The 24,280-nt window shown below is 36.3% G+C and overlaps 1 protein-coding gene across 2 annotated transcripts in view; it reads left to right on the top strand.

Moving 5' to 3' along the window:
* The window catches only part of VPS13B (vacuolar protein sorting 13 homolog B), a 520,025-nt gene that overhangs the window by 334,010 nt on the left and 161,735 nt on the right, over positions 1-24,280 (top strand). For both annotated transcript variants that reach the window (XM_072410846.1, XM_072410847.1), the window contains exons 32-33: positions 10,457-10,583; positions 13,417-13,560. In XM_072410846.1, the coding sequence (XP_072266947.1) occupies positions 10,457-10,583; positions 13,417-13,560 (271 nt within the window). The remainder of the gene's footprint in view (positions 1-10,456; positions 10,584-13,416; positions 13,561-24,280) is intronic.

Here is a 24,280-nt window from a genome sequence, read left to right as displayed (position 1 = left end):
CAGACAAGTAAAATACATTTGGCATTCTGTATATTAACAACACATCATCCTTCAGTCAGTCAGAGAACTTCCCACAATTCCAAATTCCTTCATCTCAGCTGATCAGACACAGTTGTATTATTCTGTTCCATTGTAATACTGGAAAGTAAACTGCTTTGTTTGAAATGGCGTAGATGTGCTTATTAACACCCATGTGTAATATGCTTCTGATTATTTGTTTTACTTCTAAACACGTTCCAATCAATTCAGTAAGATTATCTGGAGAAACATTAGCGTTAGGCAAAGGTTTACATTTTCAATTTTGACTCATACTTTCTGTATATACATAGCCTTGGTATGTTTATTACAATTGCCCTGAGGACGTGATCAAATAATGTCTAACATTCCAGAATACATTATCTTCACTATGATGTGAAGTTGTGTGTTCTATAACCGCATTGAATCTATAATGTACACTTTTATAATAACAAACCACAGGTGGGCCGCTTTAATATGTACTCGGATTTAAACAAAGGGGTTTAAGAAGCCTGTGATTTAGGTTTTGCACTTATCTTTCCCAAAACTCTTAGATAAATTTGAGGAACATAATACTGCTGTTTGAATGCCACTTACAAGGAAAATTTGCTGGATCAGTGACAGTTTAAATATACCAAACAGGCTTCTGCTTTCAAGTGTTATCTGAAAGGCCGACAGCAGCCAGCACAGATAAAAGCAACACAGGAGTGTGTTTGGCAGAAAAAAGTGATCATGTGTTGATCTGTGTTTACATGACCATGGAGTCTTAAGGAGAAAAAAAAAAGTAAAACAAATTGATAGTTAGACCTTCACTGGCCTCCTCCTTCACCCTTCTTCAAATGTTATCATGTTGAACCTTGCACTGTTATTTAGACTACAACTCTGTCTATCTCAGATACATTGACCATATGTATAGTTATAGTTTTGTATAATGCATACAATGGTTTCATGCTTTTGCTATATTTAAAGGAGTTTGATTTCTACTTTCACTAAAAGTGGATAAATTACTTAATTTTAAAAGTGATATGCATTGGTGAGATAAGGTTTCTCGGACACCTGTCAACTCTGAGTAGCATGTTCTCCAACAGCCTACAATTATTGTTTTTGTGTTTTTAGTTTTTTTGTATTTTTACCAAGATAGAATCTGTCTTCTTCAGAAGCCTATTTTTGGGGAAATATTTTCACTTGTAAATAGAACCTTTCAGAATATAAATATATATAGGTTTTTGTTTTTAATTTTTTTTTTTTTTTTTTAAAGATGTAGGTTTCTAGAATTGTCATACTTACCTTTGTTATACTAGCCTGGATGCCACCGACCCAAAACAACCAAGAGGTCAGTGTAGTGAGTTAGGTAAGTATTAAAAGACAACTAAAGGATGACATTCCATATCCTCTTTAGGCATTTTTTCAAAGTCAGATTCTCAGTTCTTAAAAATAAGGGGAGGTTTTTGATAGCTATTAGATAGCCATTACCATTTTATAACAGTAATTGTGCTTTTTAAAACTAGCAACCAGAACTTTCTCTTTGTCAAACTAGACCAGAGTTTCAGTCGAGGTTCAGGAGAACTCTAAGTCCCCAACAATATTTAGATTTGCGGCACTTGACATTACTAGTGAAGGAGGGCAGCATGGAGGTGGTATGGAGAAGTTTAGGCAAGCAAAATAATGTTACTAAACACCAGAGTAAAAAGTATATAAAATAATTTTAGGCCATTGTACACTAAAGCAGATATAGTTTGTTCCTACAGAAAAAAAATATTTGTGTCGCAGAAACAACCAACAGTTTTATACTAAAAATCTTAATTTTGCTATTTCAATAAGGGATAGTTCTATAATTTACTAAATACAAGGACATCCCATAAACTGTAGATCTTAAACTACTTTCAGGGGTTCCTCGGGACCTGAACATCTTTTCATGGGTTCCTTCAGGTTTTAAAGGTTGAGAAAGGCTGAACTAAGCAGTGCTGCTGTATGCAGACTTGGTCTTCTCAGTATGTAGTAAACTGAGTTGTCACTTCTTCCTTTCCTAGTTCTAAGTTTAAACTTTAGCCAAAGTGTAAAGTCAGTAAGTGAATTACTAAGTCTATCCAGGAGACAGTGCAACTGTGTTAAAAAAAAAAAAGTTTCATTCCAGTTACCTAAATGGGGTGCCCAAGTATTCAACCACACCCTTGATACTAAAAGATTCTTTCATGAAGCTGAGCTAGTCAGAATTTACTGTGCTATGTAGCTTTCTTCTCTTTTTCTTGGAGATGCCAAAAAGCATACATTGGGTAATGCCCGCATATTCACATCATTCAAAAACAGTGTTCCCTGAGCTAATTGGTGGCTCCAGTTCCAGATTTCTGAGGGCACATGAAGTGGGCACATAAGGAAAACATCATAATAATATTCTAAGCTAGTATGTAAGTTTCAACCAAGGTACAGGTGAAATGTGGACCTTTCTACATTAGTGCATATTGGATGTAATTTAAAGATGGTTAAACAGAGCCTGAACTTTTTCACAAATGCACAATGATAGGAAACCTACAATACAATGTAGAGAATGTAATGCAGATTGGGAAACATACCACACAGGCTACAGAATAAGGCTGAGTAGGGAATGTATGGCGCAGCATACACAAAGAATCAGTGCCAAACAGGGAACACGGAGCACAGCATGGTTTTATTCTGCAGTTGTTTTCTTTTTATGATTGATATTCATTTGCAGAAATTGGCAAGTGTTCCATAAACTATTTCCTCTAACCCCACAAGGCTAGGGGCAGGGACACTTTTTGGATCTGAAAGAAGTTCTACTGCTAACTCTGTCCTGAAATCCGCTTGCTGCTTACGGAAGCTAGGCTGCTGAATCAGCAGTCTTAAAAATGGCAGGGACAGAAATTGGTGCTCTGGCTGAGGAATTGGTGCTGCAGCAGGTAATTTAAATCTCTGTGGTTTGGGGCCTGGGTACTCAATACAATATTCAGGGCACTTTGAAGGCGCATTATCTGTGTGCTTAGGTACATGACATTATGTAGGGCTGGCACTTTCAGAGGATCAGATAACTGGCCAAAAATGCAATTTTAAAATAAAGCTATATGAGTGCCCTTACACGGATGCTGTACTTTGGATCCTTTTCTCTATGTCCAGGTCATCCAGAAACCCAAACAACAAGTCAGTACAACTTCTTACACAGGCATAAAATGTGTGTTGATGTGTAATTTGTTAAGCTGTCCAGGAACAGCGTTCTGGTATGCATTTCAGGTATCTGGATTAGTTTATAGTATAGTTTAATGCCTAATTAATATTGCCTATGGGAACATTTTTTTAGAGATACAAAACTGCTGTCATTGGTCCATCTCAGTCTGCAAATGTTTACACACATTATTTGTGTCCCTCATGAAGAACAAGCACAAAAATGGATTTGAAGTTTACTCCGACTTTACAGATATGAATACTTGTTCCAGATCAGTGATAAACATTAATAAACCCAGTTTGTCAGTTTACTATACACCGTTTCACTACATTTCTCCTCCTAGCAATTTCCCCCAATACCACCTCCCATATCCATCCATCTCAAGTCACTCTCTTGTCTCCACACCTTGTAACTCTGTACTCTGCAGTCCATTGGAAGCCATAAGAAAGTCGTAAGAAAAGTCTTGTGGCACAGTCCATACATGCATAGTAGAATGTTTAAACATTTCTTTGGGAAAACATTTGTTTAGCCCCAATCCCAATATTGGAGGTATATTTGAAAGTAGACTCAACTTCTTATTGCCTTAATTTAATTCCATTATAGCGTCAGAGATTTAGAAAGTGATGTAAGGTTGGCACAAGAATGCAAGTGATAAACAGAATGCCTACCTAAATAATGACCCTAAATCAAGTTAGGTTGATTTTATCCTATACTAGTTGTCAGGTCTAGTATAAAAGCCCATTTCTGCATTTAGGTTTATTGGTAGTCTTTTCCAGTTAACTCTTACACTTCGGTATCACACTCCTCATCCTTCTCCACTTCCCCTCTTGTTTGACATTTGTCCATCATCTATAAACACACCTATTGTAAGCTTAGGGCTAAAATGCATAATACCTGGTTGCCCCATGTTGCCATATTTTTTTCGATTGTCATCAGTAGCAAGTTGGCTCTTTCTACTTTAATGCAACTGACTCCCAGATGCAGTGCAGATATAGTGTTGAACCCCCTTCCTTCTTGCATATGAGGTGACCGAGGAGGAGGCTAAGAGATTTAGGAGACTAAGCTGGGACCCACTCTGACGAGTAAGAAGCAGCTTCTAACCCAAAAAAAGTCACTTTTTTTTTTTTTTTATTTTGACGGTAAGGGTGTTGGAATGGAGTATTTTGTTAAAACTAAAATGTTTTTTATATGGGTTTACAGAATACAATAGGGATTTATTCATCTTCTTAAATAAATATATTAAATTAGGTTGGCTCCTTGTTTTAAATGTATCTTTATTTTCTGCGTTATTTTGTCTTTTTTTCCCTGTACCATTTAGGATATCAATCTAAAACGAATTAGAATTTGAAAAATCAATATTATTAAAAAATAAACAGCCACTGTGTTCGATAGTTCCATATGCGAAAGATGTCAGATTCAGCCTTCATCAGACTGTAATTCATCTCATTCCCACTTTATGTTCTAAAGTGAGCAGACAGCGATCTCTCTCTCTGACATGAGGAAGAGCAGTCATTGACACAAATTTCTCCATCCTGCCAACTACAGTTGTTTCAAAGCAATGGCTGCTGGCCTGAATTACATAGAGAGCATCTGAAAATACATCTAACAGATGGGGTCCGTCAGCGCAGAACAGTAACGCGCTCTTGTAATTGGCCATGTCATACTTTAGATCCCTATAAAGGAACAAGGAACAACAGCTCCCTGTTCGTTCTCCTCCACACCCTCTTTTCGGCCTTCCTCCAAAGTAGCCTCGGCAGCAGCTGTGACCGTGGTATTTTGCTGTTTTGGGTAAAAGCTGCTGAATTGCTTCCAGTCTGGATTTTTAAATACATTTCTCCATCTGAAATGAGAGAAATGCAGATGTAATATGCCTTGAGTTATGTTCCTTTTCAATGGTTTGTGGGTGATATAGGCACTTTTCTGCCATGCTGCCAACTCTGTTCCCTCTCATTGAACACACATGTCATGTAAGAACTATTTAACCTTGTAGGAACTTGTAGGAAGCATACAATAGAATCATACAAATACATTTGCTAAGTTTAATGGAAATCACACAGAAAGCTGCTGCTCATATATTCAATCTACATAGAACTTTTTCATGGGCAAAGTATTTTTTTTTTCTTTCACTAAGACCTCAAAAGTTATTTATTCATGAACCTTCAGAGGACTTCATTCATTAAAGGATAAACTGTACTTTAAAACACATAAGCTCTCATAATTTATCTAGGGACATCAAGCAGTTTTGTAAATAAAATTTCTTAACTCCTTTCTCCCTGAGAACTCTCATCACAGGCTGGAACAGTGTTAATATTGCTTGGTTTACATTTGTCTGTCAGAAGACCTGCATCATTTTGGCATTAATTCTGCTAATTGATTTTGCAATTAATTTAAAATTACATTCTTTAGCTTTTCTTTATTGCTTGATACAATGGGCCTAATTTATTAAATCTCTCCAAGACAGGAGAAGATCATGGGGAAAGCTGGAATTAATTTCCTAAATATAATTTGCTGTTAGTTGGCAAACTTCAATCCCGGACCAGATCTATTCATGGTTTGCTGGATCACCCAGGTTCCCTCATGATCTTTTCCTGTCTTGGAGAGATTTTATTCCTGGTTTTCTGGATCACCCAGGTTCCCTCATGATCTTCTCTTGTCTTGGAGAGATTTAATAAATCAGGTCAGTGTCTGTTGAAAGAATGTGAAGCTGCAATGGGATAGGTATCCTGTACATGCTTTTATTAAGCCCTAATAAGGGGAGCCAATTAGCACTGTTGACCAGTGTGGCACACTATTAGCTATAAAGGTGAGAGGGAATCCGGGGTCTGTGGGAAGGAATATGGCTAGGTTCTGTAAGGAGAGAAAAGGACTTGGCTACGTTCTGAAAGAATGGACCTGGCTTAAGTATGGGAGAAGGGATCTAGCTAGGTTCTGTAAGAAATGGGGCCTGGCTGTGTAGTGAATGAAGTGATCTGGCTTAAGTCTGGGGAAAAGGACAGATATGTGGTTAGATTCCGTAGAAAAAGGGATGGGGTTCAGGCAGGCACATTACAATTGCATACTGTGAGAGCGTGTTTTATTTTAGTAGGCCCTCCACTGCGTAGGTCTAAATTTAGCCCTTTATGTCCAGTAAGTTGGACAGTACTGATTTAAACTACTTCAAATGGGACTGAATTCAGACTTCTGGGAGAATACAATTTCTCAGGGAGTTACTAGGAACTAAATAAAATGGTTTTAAAATAAGATAAACATTTTTTTAACGTAAAACAAACTTGCATCTGTAGTAATTATTTATGTTAATATTTATTGAATTTAACAGTTCATAATTATTTTGTAATATATTGAGCCTCAACCAACACCATCATTCTATGCCATCTTTTGTTAAACCCAACCTTTTATGAATAGGTGTCAAAACTGGGATTGTCCTTTCCCAATAAGGACAGTTGGAATTTTAAAAGAGTAAAATGGTATGCCAGTGCCAGTGATGAAATCCTTTCCACCTGACATGAATACGTTCCCATCCATCTGCGGTTTGGAATATTATTTAATGCTTTTTTTTCTTCTTCATATTCAGTCATGTTTTTATTCTATATAACTAATTTAGCCTGACAGAAACATGATGTCTTATGAGAGTTGGCACGGTGCACAGCTCAAACCTCCTCTTTCCAGTCACTTTTAAACCTTGGGAAAAATAAGTTCAGATGCATATGAAATCAAATAGCTTTGTACTAGTTCCAGTTCAGAACTTTTGCTTCTGCGTTTTTTTTTTGTTTTATTAGTTGTGTGATTAATGTATAATAGACTGCTCAATGTATTGCCAGTTTTTTTTTTTCTTTTGTTGATGTTTCAGAATGCTTACATATCACTTTTTACATTTGTTAGGTTAATAAAAGCATGCGAGAATTGTCAAAATATGTTTGAAGACATGTTCCACAGTTAAAGTTAATGGGATGTGAATAATAAACAGTTTCTATCAAACACAGTGAAGATGACTTATATTCTATTGGATAACATTTGGGGTAAAATTCATTTTTCCCTCTGTCAGGATTGCTGCAACTCTACATGACTTTTGCAAGTTAGAGAAATGTATTCAAAGAAATCTAACCTCTGTTGCTAGTCGTTATAAATGCTAGTTGCCCTGGCTGTTTCTGAATACATTTCATCAATGCATTTTACAATACATCATCAGGGGCTTAACATGTAGGCCAGCTTTTTTTTTTTTTTTTTTTTAAGTTTTATGTACAGCAAGAAAAAATGTAATGCCCTAAAAGTTTTTTTTTTTTTTGTTTTTTTTTGTCTGCACCCTACGAGGAGAGATATATTACTTTTTTTTCCACGACTTGACAGGAACTGAGAGAAACTTCATCCTAGAAAAGGCACATCAGAACAGAAGTTCGTATTAAAGAACTTTCCCTCTCTTTTTCTTTGAGAACAAACCAAAATGTTGTTTTTTCCCCTCACCAGCCATTTGTAATGCTATAGACCCATGGGATCCATAGTGACCTGTCGGCTCATAAAGGCAAGATTTTAGGTCAGTTAAAATAACTTGTCCCTGACATTGGTGGTCAGTTGGAGAAATAATGCTCTCATAAATTGTTTAATCTGTAAAAAAAAAAAATAAAAAAAATAAGCCCTTTTACACTTGTGATCAGTAAGAAAAAGAATTATCCCATAAATTTGTGTCCTGTAGGTAGAAGACTGTTGCCTTGCATTAATTATCACTGGAAAGAAAAATTTCTCCTTGAAATAGGTAGTCCCCCAAAAGTTCTCCTTGAAATAGGTAGGGCATACTTCTTCCCACTTTATGAGTGGGAAGAAGTATGCCCTTGGCAGTTAATGGGCAAATAACTAATGCAAAAGCTTTGTTATAATTGGTTAGATAATTGTTTTGTAAAAAAGTATATTAAAGTGTAGGTACAAAAATGCAAAAATGTTTCAAATCTTATTACACATACAACTTTTTTTCAATAAAGTTTTATTGAAAAATCATAATAAGAAAAATAACACAACCAAAAATAAATGGCTAAGGTACATGTGCACAATGTGCACACTGGAAAAGCTCAAAAAGAATTGGGTAAAGGAAAGCATACAAAAAACGTAGACTAGAGTCAGGACATTTAGCACAAGTAACAGTGGAAGCTTGGAAACTAACTTAAGCATGACAAAAGTGCATCCGCATCAAAACAAAAATTTCTGATCAGTTATATCTAATGGCTTACGAAGCTCATTGACTTAGCGTATTTACCTAACTTAGGTCATGGCACTACAAACAAAAAGGAAGTGAAGAGCATGAAAAAAAAGAGAAGGGGCAATCACAAGGACATCCAACATATAGCTATCCAACCAGCTGTACCAATCTCACTGAAACCTCTCAAAGGATTGTCCTCATCTTTTCGTTAGTCAAGAACAAGACCATTTTATGAGAGCTCATAGGGGTGGAGGATGACCAGGATTTTGCCAAGTGAAGCAGAAGTTTAGCAGAAGTGAAGAGATATGTCAACAGCCAAAACATAGCTGTTGGTACAGTTGGATGTCAAAGAAACTGCTTACTAAAGCTGAAATAGGAGATATGTTTGTACCAGAGCTGCTTGATCTCCCTATGCAATTGAATGTGATTGAAAAACACCTTAAGCATTTTGAAGAAATGTGAAAGCAATGCAAAAACATCTGAAAACATACTTTAGCCACTTTTCTTCTCTAAGTCTAATGACCAAGCACATGAGTTAAGCTTTACTGCATTTGATGGATATATTTATTATTATTGTATAAGGAACCCATAATGGAACTCTTTGCAGAATGTTTACAATTATGCAGCTGATCAGATGCCAATTAAATGACTGTTGGATTGTGGGAGAAAATAGCTACATTAAGAGGAATTCTTTAAGGATCCCTTCTGGGGATTATTTCCATACACCCCAGCAGAGAAAAACATTTCCAATCAATGTTTATTGGTTAAACCAATTCAAACCCTAGTTACCGATAGAAAGTGAACACATGAACTTGGCTTGAGTATTTTTTTTTTTTTTTAAACAGAGTACAGATAAATACACTTGGAGTGAAGAACTGTTAGAAAAAGGTTTCAAAAAGTGCTCAGGAAGGAAACTATTACTCTGGACAAACTTTTCTTTGGGAAGTAGTTTGGCTTGTTGGTTATCCCATGTATGAAACTCATCAAATTTTACCTTTCATTATCCTGTAGCTATATGTTTTGTTATCTGGTATTATTCTTTTAGGTAATTCATATAATTCTGACAGTCGTGTCACAGCTGTAATGTAATATTTGCCTTCTGCCAGTGTAATTTGTATAATTATGATATAATAATTGTGCAACCTTAAAAACACATACTTAATGCTCTAGCAACCTGATACTCCGCATTTCATCAAGTTCAGTGGTGGTCAGTCTGATAGCATTTGGGAACTCACATGCAGACTGTGACCCATCAGAGGGATCCACAATAGCTTTTAACTCATTGCGCAGAGCTGTACTATACTAAACTCTCATATGCAACATTGTTTCCAAATAGTATCATACAACTTAATGGCCCTGATTTATGAAAGCTCTCCAAGGCTGGAGAGAATACACTTTCCTCAGTGAAGCTGGGTGATCCAGCAAATCTGGAATAGATCTGGTCCAGAATTAAAAACATTTGCTAACAAACAGAAAATAACGTTTAGGAAATCCATTCCAGGTTTGCTGGATCACCCAGCTTCACTGATGAAAGTGTATTCTCTCCAGCCTTGGAGAGCTTTCATAAATTAAAGCCAACATATGGATCATACAAAGACACATAACAAGATTTCAAATACCTTACTTTCCAGTGGGACAAAAAAAATACGATATTTAGTATTTCTGAAAATACAATATTTCCTTACCTTCTTGTTTTGACACTTTGCTTCAAAGTCAGGCATCAAGTCTTTTGCAGCTTACAGAGAGACCTGCTACCTTCATTTATTAAAAGTTAACACTTTTCTCTGAGGTAAGTGTTCAGAGTAAACTAGGAGAATAATGTAACATTATTAATAATATTAAACTGTATTTTTATAGCGCCAACATATTACACAGCGCTGTACATAAAATAGGGGTTGCAAATGACAGACGGATACAAACAATGGCACAGGAGGAGGAGAAGATCTTGCCCAAAAGAGCTTATGTATATGGAAATGTAGGATGGTTTTTCTTGGCACCCACTGATCATCGATGTTTTATTCTTTAGGTTTTATGTTTTACAAACTTTTTCGTAATGCTTACTTTTTTTTTTTCTCCTCCAGTATAAAGCGGCATCAGGAACGTCGAGCCATATTGAGTCCGATATTAACAGATTTCACAGTGAGAGTTACGGCTGCTCCAGCAATAATCTTCAGTAAAGTGTCTGGACATGACAGCATGCACCCTGAGGTAAGAACGATAATTGTCTTATAGTTCCTGCATGGCATCAGTGTACTTATGCTGTTACTTCTTTTTTTTTATTTATATCACGCTAAAAACATTCACAGAATCCATAGTCATGAGGCTAACTGTCTCTCTGAAAAGTTCATAATCCCTACCAAAAACATATGTCAATAACAAAGTCCATGGCCAATTTGGGGGAAGCCAATATACCTAGAAGTATATTTTTTGGGAAGTGTAAGGAAACCCACAGGAAGAACATAGAACTCCATGCAGACAATGTCCTTGCCAAGATTCTTGCTGGAGTGCATACCACTGATCCACAGTTTACAGTATATATGATCATGATGACTACCTTTTCTTCTTTATGACAACACTATGCTTGCTGATTGACCCAGTGCTATTGAATGGCATGAGGAGACAATCCTTAGCACTTATCAATTCCCCTAGAGCAGTGATGCCCAACCTTTTTTCATCTGGGGGCCGCTGTTGGCATTGGGATAAAACATGTGGGCCACAATGCAAACAAACATTAAAGATGTATGTTTAAAACTTGAATAGTTTTAATTTAAAATGAAATTAAATTGAAATGTTTCTAGTTATATTATACATGCACCACATAAAGGAAATGACAAATCAAGAATTTCTGCACTCACCATTTGATGCTCATTTTATTAATGCAACATTTTATTAATGAAAGATACAACACTAAATATATCATACAGTGCTGGTCAGTCACAATATGCTCCCCCCTCACCATTTCTGTATTTAAAACCAAAAACTACATAATACAATGCATCCTGTCAGTTATAGAGGGATGCTATCCTTTTTGTACCCTAAAATCCCTACAATGGATTCTTCCAGAGAAACACAATTCATGTATTCAGATAGCCAATGTGTACATGTTCTTACAACTACATCTTCAGGTCCCTACATATCTCCATTCCTGAGAAATTAGGGTTCACAGAAGGTAAGTGGCCATCTATGTGTGACAGGGAAGCATGTTATAATAACTATAGTTTTTCTTACCTTGTGATGGCGCTGCAACAATAAAATTTTAGAGGGAGTTAGCCACAGGAGTCCTTCACTTGCACTTACATTTCCTTTTTCTTTGGGGTTCATAAGAAGTAAGGGAATAAATAGGTATGTGTGACAGGGCATTACCTACTGGCTCCCACCTTTCCAGTTGTCAGCATCCCTCTGTTCCCGAGAAATTGAGAATCATTGAAAGTAAGTGGTCAGCTATATATAACAGGCACCCCACCATCCGCTCAGTGCCTCACACTCCAGCATCTGCAGATTTGATCTCAGGCGGCAGTGAGCAGTACTGAACGTCTATCCCTAGGCCAGGTTCTTTGACATGAGGAAGGGGTAACGCACTGCAACCTCACCACCAGTCCGAACTGGTTCCCTAACATGCAAACTCAATTTGGGTACCAAGATCTTGAAATAGCCCCCCCGTTAATGTAAAAATATTCCTGCTTGTAATTAGAATTTTATGTTTGTGACCTCTTATCTGGCAACTTGTTATGTTTAGGGGCTAAATTTGATTAAGTAGCAGCTCTTAGGATCCCCCATGTACCCTGAAAATATCACATCTCAGGGAGATAACACTGAGCATGCCCAGGAAGCTCCCTCTCCGGGCAGCACAATCTCATAGATCTCAAGACAAGGAGCAGAGAGGGAATGAGCAGAGGGCCAGATCTAGCAAATCTGCATGTGGCCCATGGGCCGTAGCCCTGGAGAGATGTACATTATATATATATATATATATATATATATATATATATATATATATATATNTATATATATATATATATATATATATATATATATATATATATATTATATATATTTTTGAATATTATGTAGTTTGACCATTCTCCTTTGCTTTGTTGTCCTACTCTGTGATAGAAAGGTTTCATCCAACATTCCAACTATTTTTACCTTGAATTGTTACTAGGAGACAAAATTGTATCTGAGTATAACAATTTATTGAGTTGTATTTCAGGAGTTTGTAGCACTGATTCCTACACACCTATGTTTTTTTTCCCTTTCAATTCTAAAAAATAAAAATGATAAAATTGCATGATATAGGAAACATTTCCCCACTATATTGACATATCAAAACCAAGATCACCTAATGTTTTTTTAAAAGCATAAATATGACTATGAACTGCCATGTCCCAAAAGATCCCATTTTCAAAGTATGCACTTGCTTTTTGTTTCAAGAGTTTTTTTTTCTTTAGCAACTGAACAAATAAGTAAATAACATTCAGCCACACTCTTATGCTAAAGAATTAGGGTACACTGAATATTTGATTTAATTTGCCTTTCTAGTTATAACATGGCCACAGGATTTTGATCATATGTATTGCAGACTCCTTCCAATATTTGATAATCCTAGTGGCGGTATACCATTTCCTACATTTCTGGTTTTACTAAAGCATTTTTAGTACTTATTCCTCCAGCTCTATGCCCCAAAACCAAGCAGGCTGTGACCCCCAGAGTCTATTTTCTATATGCTTTTGCAATTGTTTGCTCTTACTTGCATCAGTGTACATATTATAATAACCTTGCAGCTTTTCACTCTGTTTGTAGAGGTTCTCAGAGGTATATAAGTGAATGGCTGCATTTTTGACATGTCAGATTTGCTCAGCAGCAGAATATTCGTATTGATTGCAAATGAAAATAATCTCTGTTTGAAGAATTTGGCACCCACATGTCAGTATTTCAGGTGCAGTTGATTTAAGATATGTTAGACACGGATATTTTAGAGGTTTGTTTGGTCCCCCGAGCTTGAGTAAACATAATTGACATGCGATCTACCTTTTCACCTCAGGATATTTTAGTGTGTGGCCATTCCTTGGAAGTGAATATTACCACAAGCTTGGACTTCTTCCTAAGTGTGGCTCAAGCACAACTTCTGCAACAGCTGGTACAAGCCAACATGGCTGGATTTGAACAAACAAACATGGCCGCTGAGGTAAGAGATGACGGGTTAGTTCATGTTTAACCTTTTGCTCCCCAGAATGTCCCATAAGTCACTGTTGTCTGACTCTTTCATTCAAGTATTTGTTGGTACAAAACATATTCAAACAATAATCAAGTATTTAAAGTTGAAAACAGATTTAACTAGAGTTTAAAAAGAGTTTAAAAAGATACATGAAAGCTGCTACCTAAAATTAGCAGAGCCAGGTTAGTGGCTTGACTTTTCTTTATTGCAATTAGGAAATGTAGCTTTGTCAGCTCCTTGCATGTGATGAGACCGCCTGCAGCAAAGGTAACTTTTCCTCTTTCGTTATGTCCACATGTTCATGCAGCAGAGCCTGATTGGCTCAGAGTACTGACATTTTCTTTCCCATTCTGACTTCTGCTGTACAAGGGCTTTCATGCAGGTAATTACAGTGCAGATCCAGGTACTTGTACATGATTGCTTTTTTAAATCTAAATATTTTACAATAAATATATAACTGTATTCAGCAGTGTTTATTTTATATCTTCCTGGAGTTCAGCTTTAAAAGGAGAAAAAGTGTAAGCTAATGCAAATGTACAATATACAGCAAGCCCATACAGTAAGCACTTACAGTTTTTAATTGCTTGTGTTATTGCCAAGTAATCAGCATGGGAAAATCAACAGTTTTCAATTTCCAAGACTTGAAAATCGGCTGCTTCAGGTTGGACCAGATTACACAGTTTTGTAGCTGGATGCTTCAGAGGACAATTCAAGCATACTGAGTGGTTTTAAATACGTTTTAATTATTTCACAACAGGCCACTTTTCTTTAAATTGAGACTTGTGTAATACAATGAGTAACATTCCTGCTACTGTAAAATCAAGAGGTAGTAAGAGGTCATCCTAAATTCCCTTACCTTTGCAAGCACTTCTCAGATACCTAGACTCTTTGAATGTGCAACATATGGTGTAAAATGCGGGCTAGTAATAATAGGGCGGTACATCAAATTGTATTGCAGATTCTAGACATTGATCTTATACTTAGCACTGTTTAGTAGCACATGAACAAGACTATTCTGAATTTTTCGAAAGAAAGTGGAGGACTGTCTAGGATGATGCAAGTAGGCACTCTTAAGCCTGCCATTTACAGTCTTTATTTCAAAATACAAAACTGTAAATATGTCATATCTACAAAATGTTTGCAGGGTAATTAGGTCATAAAAGATCATTGTTGTACTGTGACAAGAGTCTTTGCTTTTTACAGAGAACATTGTCTCCTGTCCATGTCCTTAAAGAACATGCACAACTTTGAATGTTTGCGGTTTTGCAGTCAGTCTCTGTTTTATGCTTTTTGTGTTAGTTGTCTGTATGTGAAGCTCCTAAATTAAACGTTCATGTCTTACAATAGAAAGCCCCATTGTTATAGAGAATTTCTGCAGCTTTCTTTGTTTTCCAAGTTTTCTAGCAGCAACTAAAATAAATCACATGTGGGAGAATAAAGGAGGAATTTCTCTTTAGGAACATCGAGTTCGCTGACAGGGTTTAAGACTTAGGTGAATGGGGCACGCCTAAATCTTACCTGCAAAACACATGTAAATTTGCTTTTTTTCCTGATTTAAAAAGAACCCGCCACATTTTTAAAGATGCTTTCTGATGGAGATGCAAAGTAGATGAAAATACTAATGTAACCACTGCTTTTGCTATGTAATGGCCAATTTGTTTAAAATAAATGCTTTTTTTTTACCATTATACATCTCCTCTAGTTTTTTCAATAAGAGCAACATGTTTGTGCAATGAGTTTTGAAATGACCACTTTTAGTTTAGGTGACATGGTGATGATACAGCAGCACGATTAGCCCTTATGGTTCAGGTAGATGTGGAGGAAAGATAAAAGTTACATAGTTAGGTTGAAAAAAATGTGGCTCAAATACAACAGATTTTTTTTTTCAAATGTTTGCTATGAGTGTTTATTACACATATTATTACATATACAAAAGCCATTCTAATTATATTATTTTATTTTGCATTTTTATTGCCTCTAAAGGCAAAATCATGTAACAATGTAAACACATCAGTGTACTTTTTGTTGGGTCATTATAGTAATGTTGAGGTCATTATAGTAATGGCATATTTAAAAATAAAAACGAGTGTGTAGCAAATATATATGTCAAATAATGGCCAATAGCAACTGAGTGTCAGATTGAAACAATTATTTCGGTTAAAAAACCTGTCATGACCCTCAACACCTCTGATCCTCTTCCCCATTGATGTTTACAGGTCCATCAGGACTGATGGGTAGTTAAATCATACCTGCAAGTCTTTCTGTTTTTATGAGCAGTCTGAAAATAGCAGCATATACATCTTGGGGTTTTATGTTATTGTTCTCTTTGCTAATTTCATATGTTCAGTTTCATTTGACGGACCCATGAAACCATAGTACATAGTGTACTTTCCTTGAATGGAGTGGTTTATGAATCTAATTTTTGTTGTTTATCTCCCTTCATCTGAAAAAAGGAAGTTTTCTTCCAACAATGCAATTCATTTCAGTAGTAAAACAGTAAATTATGTCCTTAAATATATATGTGCAAATGCTTTATTGGTAACAAATGTGAACACCATATAAGGATTTGGTGACATAGAAACCACAGGTTGCTCTGAAATGTTGTGTTTATTATGCTAGCAGAACTCTTTACCAAATAGAGTATATGGAGTCTGGTAAACACGATGCATAAATGTCATCACTTCTACATGCTTTATAGCTTCCCAGTTCCCTACATGTTTTGCAGTTCAGGAAAGGTCAGCTCACATTATGGGTTGGAGAAAGGATGCTATAGATTTTGATTCACCTCCACCATACTTAGGAAATGTTCAGTTTACACTACTAATTAATATTTGCTTTAGTCTTTGTCTGACGGGTGAATAAAAAATGTACATGAAACACTGGATGATGGTGACTAATACAATCAGGGGTTTAAACCTCACTCGTTATTCCTCATGCCCTGAAGATGGGTACTGGTTACTTCTAAATGTGTGATTTTATTTTAGTTTGCGTTTATTTATTTTTTTTAAAAGCCGTACCATAAGTCAACGCATGTATTTGATTTATTCACAAATCACATGTCACCTTACAGTATATGTACCAGTGTGACCAACAGTCCCCGTCCCCATTTATATTTGCATCTAGGTTTTAAACCATATATCATGACAATCTGAGAGGAATCAAATCTGCTTTTCAGTAGATTTTTTTGGCTTGTGGAAGGAAATCGGAGCTTATGAAGGAAAACCACACATGGGAAGCAGGTATTGTCCAGCTGTGAAAGGACCCAGGACCCAGCACTACAAGAACTTGTATTGCTTCACACTATTTAATATTATTCTACCTTAATTATTATTTTTGGATTTATGTGAAGAAAAAAAAAAGTGGGCACAGATAATGAGGGGTGGTCAAAGTAAAGATGTGCCACCAATATTGAAACACTTGTTGGTAGGCACGGAGTGGTGAACAGGGAACTGGAAGAGATCTAGAGCCCTAAGATACTGAGGAAGATGACGGCATATTTGGGGGGACACACTATTAACATTTTTTTTTAGACTCAAACCTAACATCGTCCATCTAGGGTTTCTCTCCAAGAACATTTGAGAAGCTTGCATTTAAAAATTATCTGATATATACATTTTGTTATCAGCAACTGCTTTATTGCAGTATTATTATTCCTGTGTGTGCAGAGACTCTAAATTAGAATGCTCTTGGAAGGCCCTAATTCCTATAAATCACTGAAAGTGGTACTGACCAGTCTAAAAGCTGCTTTATCTGCTACCCACATTTGTAGGGTCAAAAAAGAAAAATGGACCATTTATAGTAGGTATATATGTACCTACTAATGAATGTCAGTGGACCCTGCTATCATATTAGTGACACATCCGTTTAAATGCAAACAGGCTTATAAATAATAGGTCATGCCATGTAAAGCTCCAATGAGGTCATTTTCTTAATTAGCACATGGCAAACATTATGAAAAAACAGAGGGAAAGTAGTTGAATGTGTTTTTCACTGGCATGTTTAGCCACATCTGGCACACTGTGAGCTCAAGAGCCAACTGAATACCAAAGCCAAGTATATTTTGGCCGTATTGCAGTAGAAATGCTAAAACATTAAACAGCCCTGACATATGATGAAAGCTGCTGAGCCACTTTCAACCCTGTCCCTGTGAGTGTTTTCTTGCTATTGTTTTTCAGAGATTATTATACTGTATATTGTGGCAGATCAAAATTCTGCAGAGCTTTTAAAATGGGAGCAGTATATAAAATACGGTAAAGAGATCTGTAAGGGGAAACAGAGTATCTGACTTAATGAAATATGAAACATTGCTGGAGACTTGGAGAGGCCCGGATTTACTATTGGGCATATGTGAGACTTCTGAATCTGAAATTTGAAATTTAAAAAAAAATTACTGCAACATTTGTTTTTCTTGTTCCAGAAAACCAGTAGCTGGTATAGGTCCTAGAACACTAAGCTTGGCTAATGATTACTACTTTACCTGCTGTGTTGCACAGTGCTCTTTGGTATGCTTTTTTCCCTTTTTTATTTATTTTCTTTGTGTTGACAGTATGAACCAGTTATGTTTTACACATATACCCATTGCAATTTTGAAAGTGGATAAGGGCCAGCATGATCTGGCCGATATAGAGGAAACAACGATGCACTGTGCTCTGACACATTTTTTCTCAAGATCAGCATCAGGTTTTTCTGCAAGTTGTGCAACAGATGCTGTTTCCGTGTGCATTACTGGGCCTTGGGGGTCCATACCCCTGTTGCTGGTTTACTGGTTGTCCTTCCTTGGACTACTTCTATCATGTACTAACCACTGCACACCAGAAGCACCCCATAAAACCTGTGATTTTGCAGATGGTTTAATTTGTCCCACTATCACAATCTGGTCATTTTTTTTTCACTCCCTACTCTTGCCTATTTTCCCTTCAAGAACTGTTTGCTGTTTACTACACCCCACCCCTTCACATGGGCCATTGTAATGAGATATTGTTCATTTGACTTGTCAGTGGTTTTAGAATTTATTTCATAGCAGGTCAGTAGCCTAAATTGACAAAACATTGGCTCCCACCCACTTACTAAACATGTCAGCTCCAGAGAAACAGAGTGCACCCGGACGGGTTTCCCTATTGGGCTCAAATTGTGAAAGAGTGGTTCAGGGAGCATTTGACATCATTTTCACACATGGATTGGTCACCACAAAATCCAGACCTTAACCCCATTGAAATTTTTTAGGGTGTACTGAAGAAGACTATTCAGCGGTCAGGCTCTCCCATCATTATTAGAAGATCTTAGCAAAAAAATATTGCAACGCTGGATAGAAGTAAATGTTGACATTGGATAAGCTTATGGAAATGATATCACAGCGAATGCATGTCATTATCAAAGCTAAAGTTGGTCTAAGTATGTGACTTTTCTTTTTGGAAAGGCGGTCTTTGTATATAAATGTATGTATATAAAGTTTTTCCCTTACATATATAGAGCAGATTTATATTTTTACATTTTCCTTAAATTGTCTAAAATACAAATACTCAATAAGTGCAGTTTGTTACATTTATTTTTGTGCCAGTTACATGGACATCTTGATCTATTGAAGTTTACATTACTGTTACATGTTAGACATATGTCAATACTGAAAGCAGAAAGGGTCACAGCTGTCATTTGTAAGAGTTGTGCACATTCACCTTGGTGACACTAAAGTGTGGTTGTGACTGAAATTCTTACTAAAATATATATTGAGAGGAAGCATGTAGGTGGTCTATCCTAAACATGACACTGAGAATTCTGCACAGTAGAAACTAATTCAAATTTAATTGCGAAGGTCACAGGCTGACTTTTTATAGCCGCAGGGTGTGTAACACAGGGGTTACACATTTTAGTGTTACACACAGGAATACAAGTGTATTGTGCTTGGTGTGTTTCTGTGAAATATATATGTGTGTATATTTATAACATTTGCACACTACGTTTTTATTGAGACTTCTACAATGTATATGTCACTGCAGTTTCACTCACAAAAGAGATCCTTCCAAACAACTGAATAACCATTTTTATTTTATTCTGTTACTGATATTTAGCTGCTGGTGGACCTGACAAAATCAGGTGTTATTCAATAAATGAACCACCTTTACCTCAAACAGTCAAATGTGGGCTTGTGATGAGCAGTATGATTCTTCTGCCCACCAATCCTATTTCTGCACTAACACTGGAAATGACTTTGTAAAATTATGTGCACTAGACAAAAATTCAAGCTTTATTCACATGTATTTAAGTGATTATTATTATTATTATTATTAAAATGAATAAACTGGATTTATATAGTGCCAACATATTACGCAGCGCTCTACTTTAAATCAGGGTTTCAAATGACAGACAGATACAGACAGTGACACAGGAGAAAAAGAGGACCCTGCCCCAAAGAGCTTACAATCTAGGACGTGGGGGAAGTATTACACAATAGGAGGGTATATATGTAGTGGTCTGTAAGTAGTAAAGGTTTTAAAACGCAGGAGAAGAAGCTGGGTAGGCAAGTTTGAAATGATGGGTTTTGAGTCCTCTATTCTGTTGAAATCAATGAACAGGCATGAAAACACATCTCTGTGCACTGTAACAGGAACCTAAACACAGAATGACACATGGCACTGCATGTAATGATGGCCATCAGCACACAGCAATACCAGTTTCAATAGAGAACACTATAGGAAAAAAAGTCACCAAAAATAAAGTATTTATAGTGTTGGTCTTAAGTCCTCTCCTCCTCCTGTGTCTCACTGTCTGTCATTTGAAAACCCCATTTAATGTACAGTGCTGAATAATATGTTGGTGCTATATAAATCCTGTTTATTATTATTAATAAAAATAATAACAATAAAGTAGGCGTAGAGCATTAAAAGTGGGAACGTTTTTACTGACTCGCAAAGTAGGTGAACCAGAAATTACTATTTATGTTTTCATCTGAATAAGTATGTAGTTTGGTTAATCTGCGGAGGACCATACAGATAAGCCATGGCTGCCTTTACTGTAGATATAGCTGCATGCAGATATTACAGCGTAATAAAAGTTAGCGTGTCTCTTTAATTTTGCATGTGCTTGTTTGAAGAGACTGAAATATTGCTAAAGCCATTTGTAAACATGAATGTATTCCAAGTAGCCACTTACAGTAAAGAAAATGATTGTATCCGGGATTATTTATTAAAATTTTATTTAGAAACTGCTGTTTTTTTTTTTTGGTTACTATATTTCTACTAGAAGTTGGTACAACATTTTAATGGTGAATGTCAGGGGTTTAACTGGAATTTTGCTACTCCATGGATAAAGTTCTCAGTGGATATTTCACACATATATGTTTTCACTTTTTTTAGAACAAATGTTTACAGATCGATGGAGCATTTTTACATCCTGAAAAGCTCCTTTGAAATGACGGCTTGTCAGCAAATCTGTCAGCGGTTGACTGCCGCAAAAAAGAAAAAAATCTCAGGCTAAAGGAGATAAAAATAGACTGGATACAAAATATAAATTGTAAGAGACTTTTTGTTTTGTTAATCCTGAAATGTTCATTTAACATTCTGCGCTTAGTAGTGGAATGGAAATCTAATCTTTATTTAGTTTACTGTCAGTTCAGGCGGCCATTAATCTATTTAAAGCCTCCAACGTCTGGGGATTTGGTTTCGGAGTGATGTTTAACCTCATAATTGCCGGAAATATCTATATATCGCTCACAGGAATACATGTTCATACAAAGATATTCCACTTTCTGTAAAAGAAGTTGGTTTAATTTATGTTTTTGTCTTTAGTTTTTTTTTACTTAAGATATTTAATGTAGTCAACCATGAAATTTCTGAATAAACACTAATCTTTGTGTACTTGGTACCAATTGAGTACCTCTCACTGAAATCCTGGCATGTAGTAGTTGATGCACTTTTTTTGGAGACACATTTTGGATGCTAAGTTATACTTACAAACCTAATACTTAGTAAGGTACATTTAGGTTGTATGTAAACCGGAAATATGAATTTCTTTTATTTTCTCTGTTAGTGCTATGGTAAAGCAAAACTAAACCCACTTTTTTCACCTGCCCTCATTCCATCACAGAAAGCTGCCATCTTCTTACTTCCTCTCTTCCTCCTTGTGATCTTTGGCCATTTTGATTGGCTGGGCATAATTCCTGCACAGAGGCATGGGATTTCATTCAGTCCTGCAAGTGCAGGGGAAAGCTGGGGTTTCTGGCTTTTGCTTCTTATCCTTTTCTGGCATTCCCCCAGAGTGATCAGACAGGTAGGAAGGATTTTTGCAGAAGGCACATTGTCTGACCCTTTCTGAAATAATGCTCTGCCTGACTGAGCATTTTTAAAAGTGGTACTTTAGTTCTACCATTGAAATCCAATAAGCAGTTCATGTTCATAATTAGGGTTTACATACACTCCCAATGTAACTTACTATGTATTACTCTTTTAAGTATAACTTGTCATATAAAATGTGGCTCCAAAAAAGCAATATCTCGATCATGACAAATATGCATTGTGTAACTTCCCATGTACAAAAATTTTAGGCTGGATAAATTAGCCCTGATACATTAAATACATAACATTTTTCATTTGGAGTTTAGATACACTTGATACATAACTTAACTGCTAAACTCAAAATTTACTCTTAAACGTAATCTATAATTCACACAGATCTGTGTATCTGACAAGGTACATCAAGTCACTGAATAAAATATATTAAAACAAATATTATGCTAATCTTTGCAGATTTTGAGTGCTGAACTATATACATTGCAGATATAATCTATAGATTTTAAGATAATTTGCAACACAATGACATCAGTAGGTGGCATTTTATCATTCATGAAAGTGCAAGCTCTGACGTAGCGATGACCATCTTGCATTTATTTCTTAGTAGACCTAGAAAAAGCACTCCAGTAATTCAGGGGTTTCTTGACCCATATGCCCAATCTAGATCAGTGACAAAGTTTGGACAAGTGCCTGTCCAATTTTTATTAATTATTTTAATTATACTTCATGTTTTATTTGTGACATTACGACTAGTTTTTGTGTTATGTCTTGTTCACGTGTGAAATTTGAGACAACTGAAAACATTTCTATACCACTTCTATGGCTAAAATCAACATTTTTTGTGATTGTATTATGTTTTTTCTTTCTTTTTATTTAAACAGAGTTGCACATTCTTTGTTGTCAAAGGTGTACTCTCGGCGGAGTCAGAGCATGACTGCGATTTCTTTTGATCTAACGAGTTCATCAACGCGCAGTAATTTGCTGCTTGGCTTTGGTCCACTTGGCAGCTCTCACATGGCACAGTGTTTTACTGAGCTGTTTTCACGATGCACATAAAAGAGCCCCTTTGATGGTGATCCTGAAATACTCAGAAGTCTTAGAGTGCATTAACTGACCAATGTGATTAATGAATCTCCATGTAGCAGGGGTCTTTTGGGTTAAGTGCCCGTATAATTGATGGAACAACAAGGTGTGCTGACATTTTACAAATGTGTGCACTGAGCTGACATGATAGGTTAGATTGCTCAGCATGTTTAACTTCTTAACATGGATAAACTATGTTTACATGACTTCTTGAAATGTAAACTTTTGCTTTTATGACTTGTATGCTTCTTTTCCCCTTCCACATTTTATGGACTTAATTCGTTTGACTTGTCTAGACTAGGAATGGCCATCCTGTAGTTCCCCAGCTGTTCAAGAAATCTACTATATCTCTATTGGCTCGTGAGGCTGAGAGATAGAACCTAGGGGTTCCACCAGTGCCCCCTAGTGCTGGTATTTAGTCTTTAAAAATTATGTAAATAAACAGTTTTTTAAGTGTTGCGTATTTTGGAAACAGCTGGAAAGCCTTAAATAATACTGTTGTTAGAAACTCTCTGCTTGTTTTTTGAATAGATATGTTAAAACAGACGACCACCCAAAACCCTTACTGAGCTGAAGAATTCTATTCTTCCTTACTTTGCTGTGCTTTCTAGTAACCATGTGGTTTTAATGTCTTTTGTGCTTTTGGTCAGTTTCTGACATTTCTACAAATGAGCCAATATTCTTATTGACATGTTGGGATTAATTTGTTTTTTTTTGCTGAAAGCTGACCACTGCACAGATAGAAATGATACAAACGTATGCAGCTTTGTGTTTATTAATACAGTGTATCATAAATTTATTTTTTCAAATTCACACAGTTAAAGTATCTGAATTTGACCGAGTATTGCCCTCCAGTACAGTAGAGCTACAACCAGGGCAAGTAGTAGCAGAAATGGGATCAATTCAGGTATGCTACGTGAAGACAAAAAACATTTTATTAGCAGGAGGGTGACGGAGAGATGACCTTTTTAATTTGTTGCTTCAATTATTATTAAAACTAGAAAAAGGGTGTCCAGAAATTGGGTTTAATACTGAATGTACCAAAATGTCCTAGTGCACGGAATGCAAAGTAAAATGTACTGCATATACGTACAGCAGCAGTTCATCTGTGCTGTATTGTCACATTGATCATGGTCAGTGTAGAGAGTAAGGTGGTGGTCATAAAAGAAGTGCACAGGTACCATGGCATTACCAAGTTCACATTAATACAGTGGTGGTCAGGGGAGAGATGTAAAATGCACTGTTCCAGAGGTGTTCAGAGGACATAAACAGTTAAAGTGGCAAACAGCAACAGTGACAATACCAGGTTGTAATGGCTTCCAATG

Source organism: Pyxicephalus adspersus, chromosome 5, assembly GCF_032062135.1.
Source record: "Pyxicephalus adspersus chromosome 5, UCB_Pads_2.0, whole genome shotgun sequence".
NCBI classification, from domain to species: domain Eukaryota; kingdom Metazoa; phylum Chordata; class Amphibia; order Anura; family Pyxicephalidae; genus Pyxicephalus; species Pyxicephalus adspersus.
The sequence above is the reverse complement of the archived record's forward strand: the minus strand, read 5'-3'. Positions and strand labels throughout refer to the sequence as shown.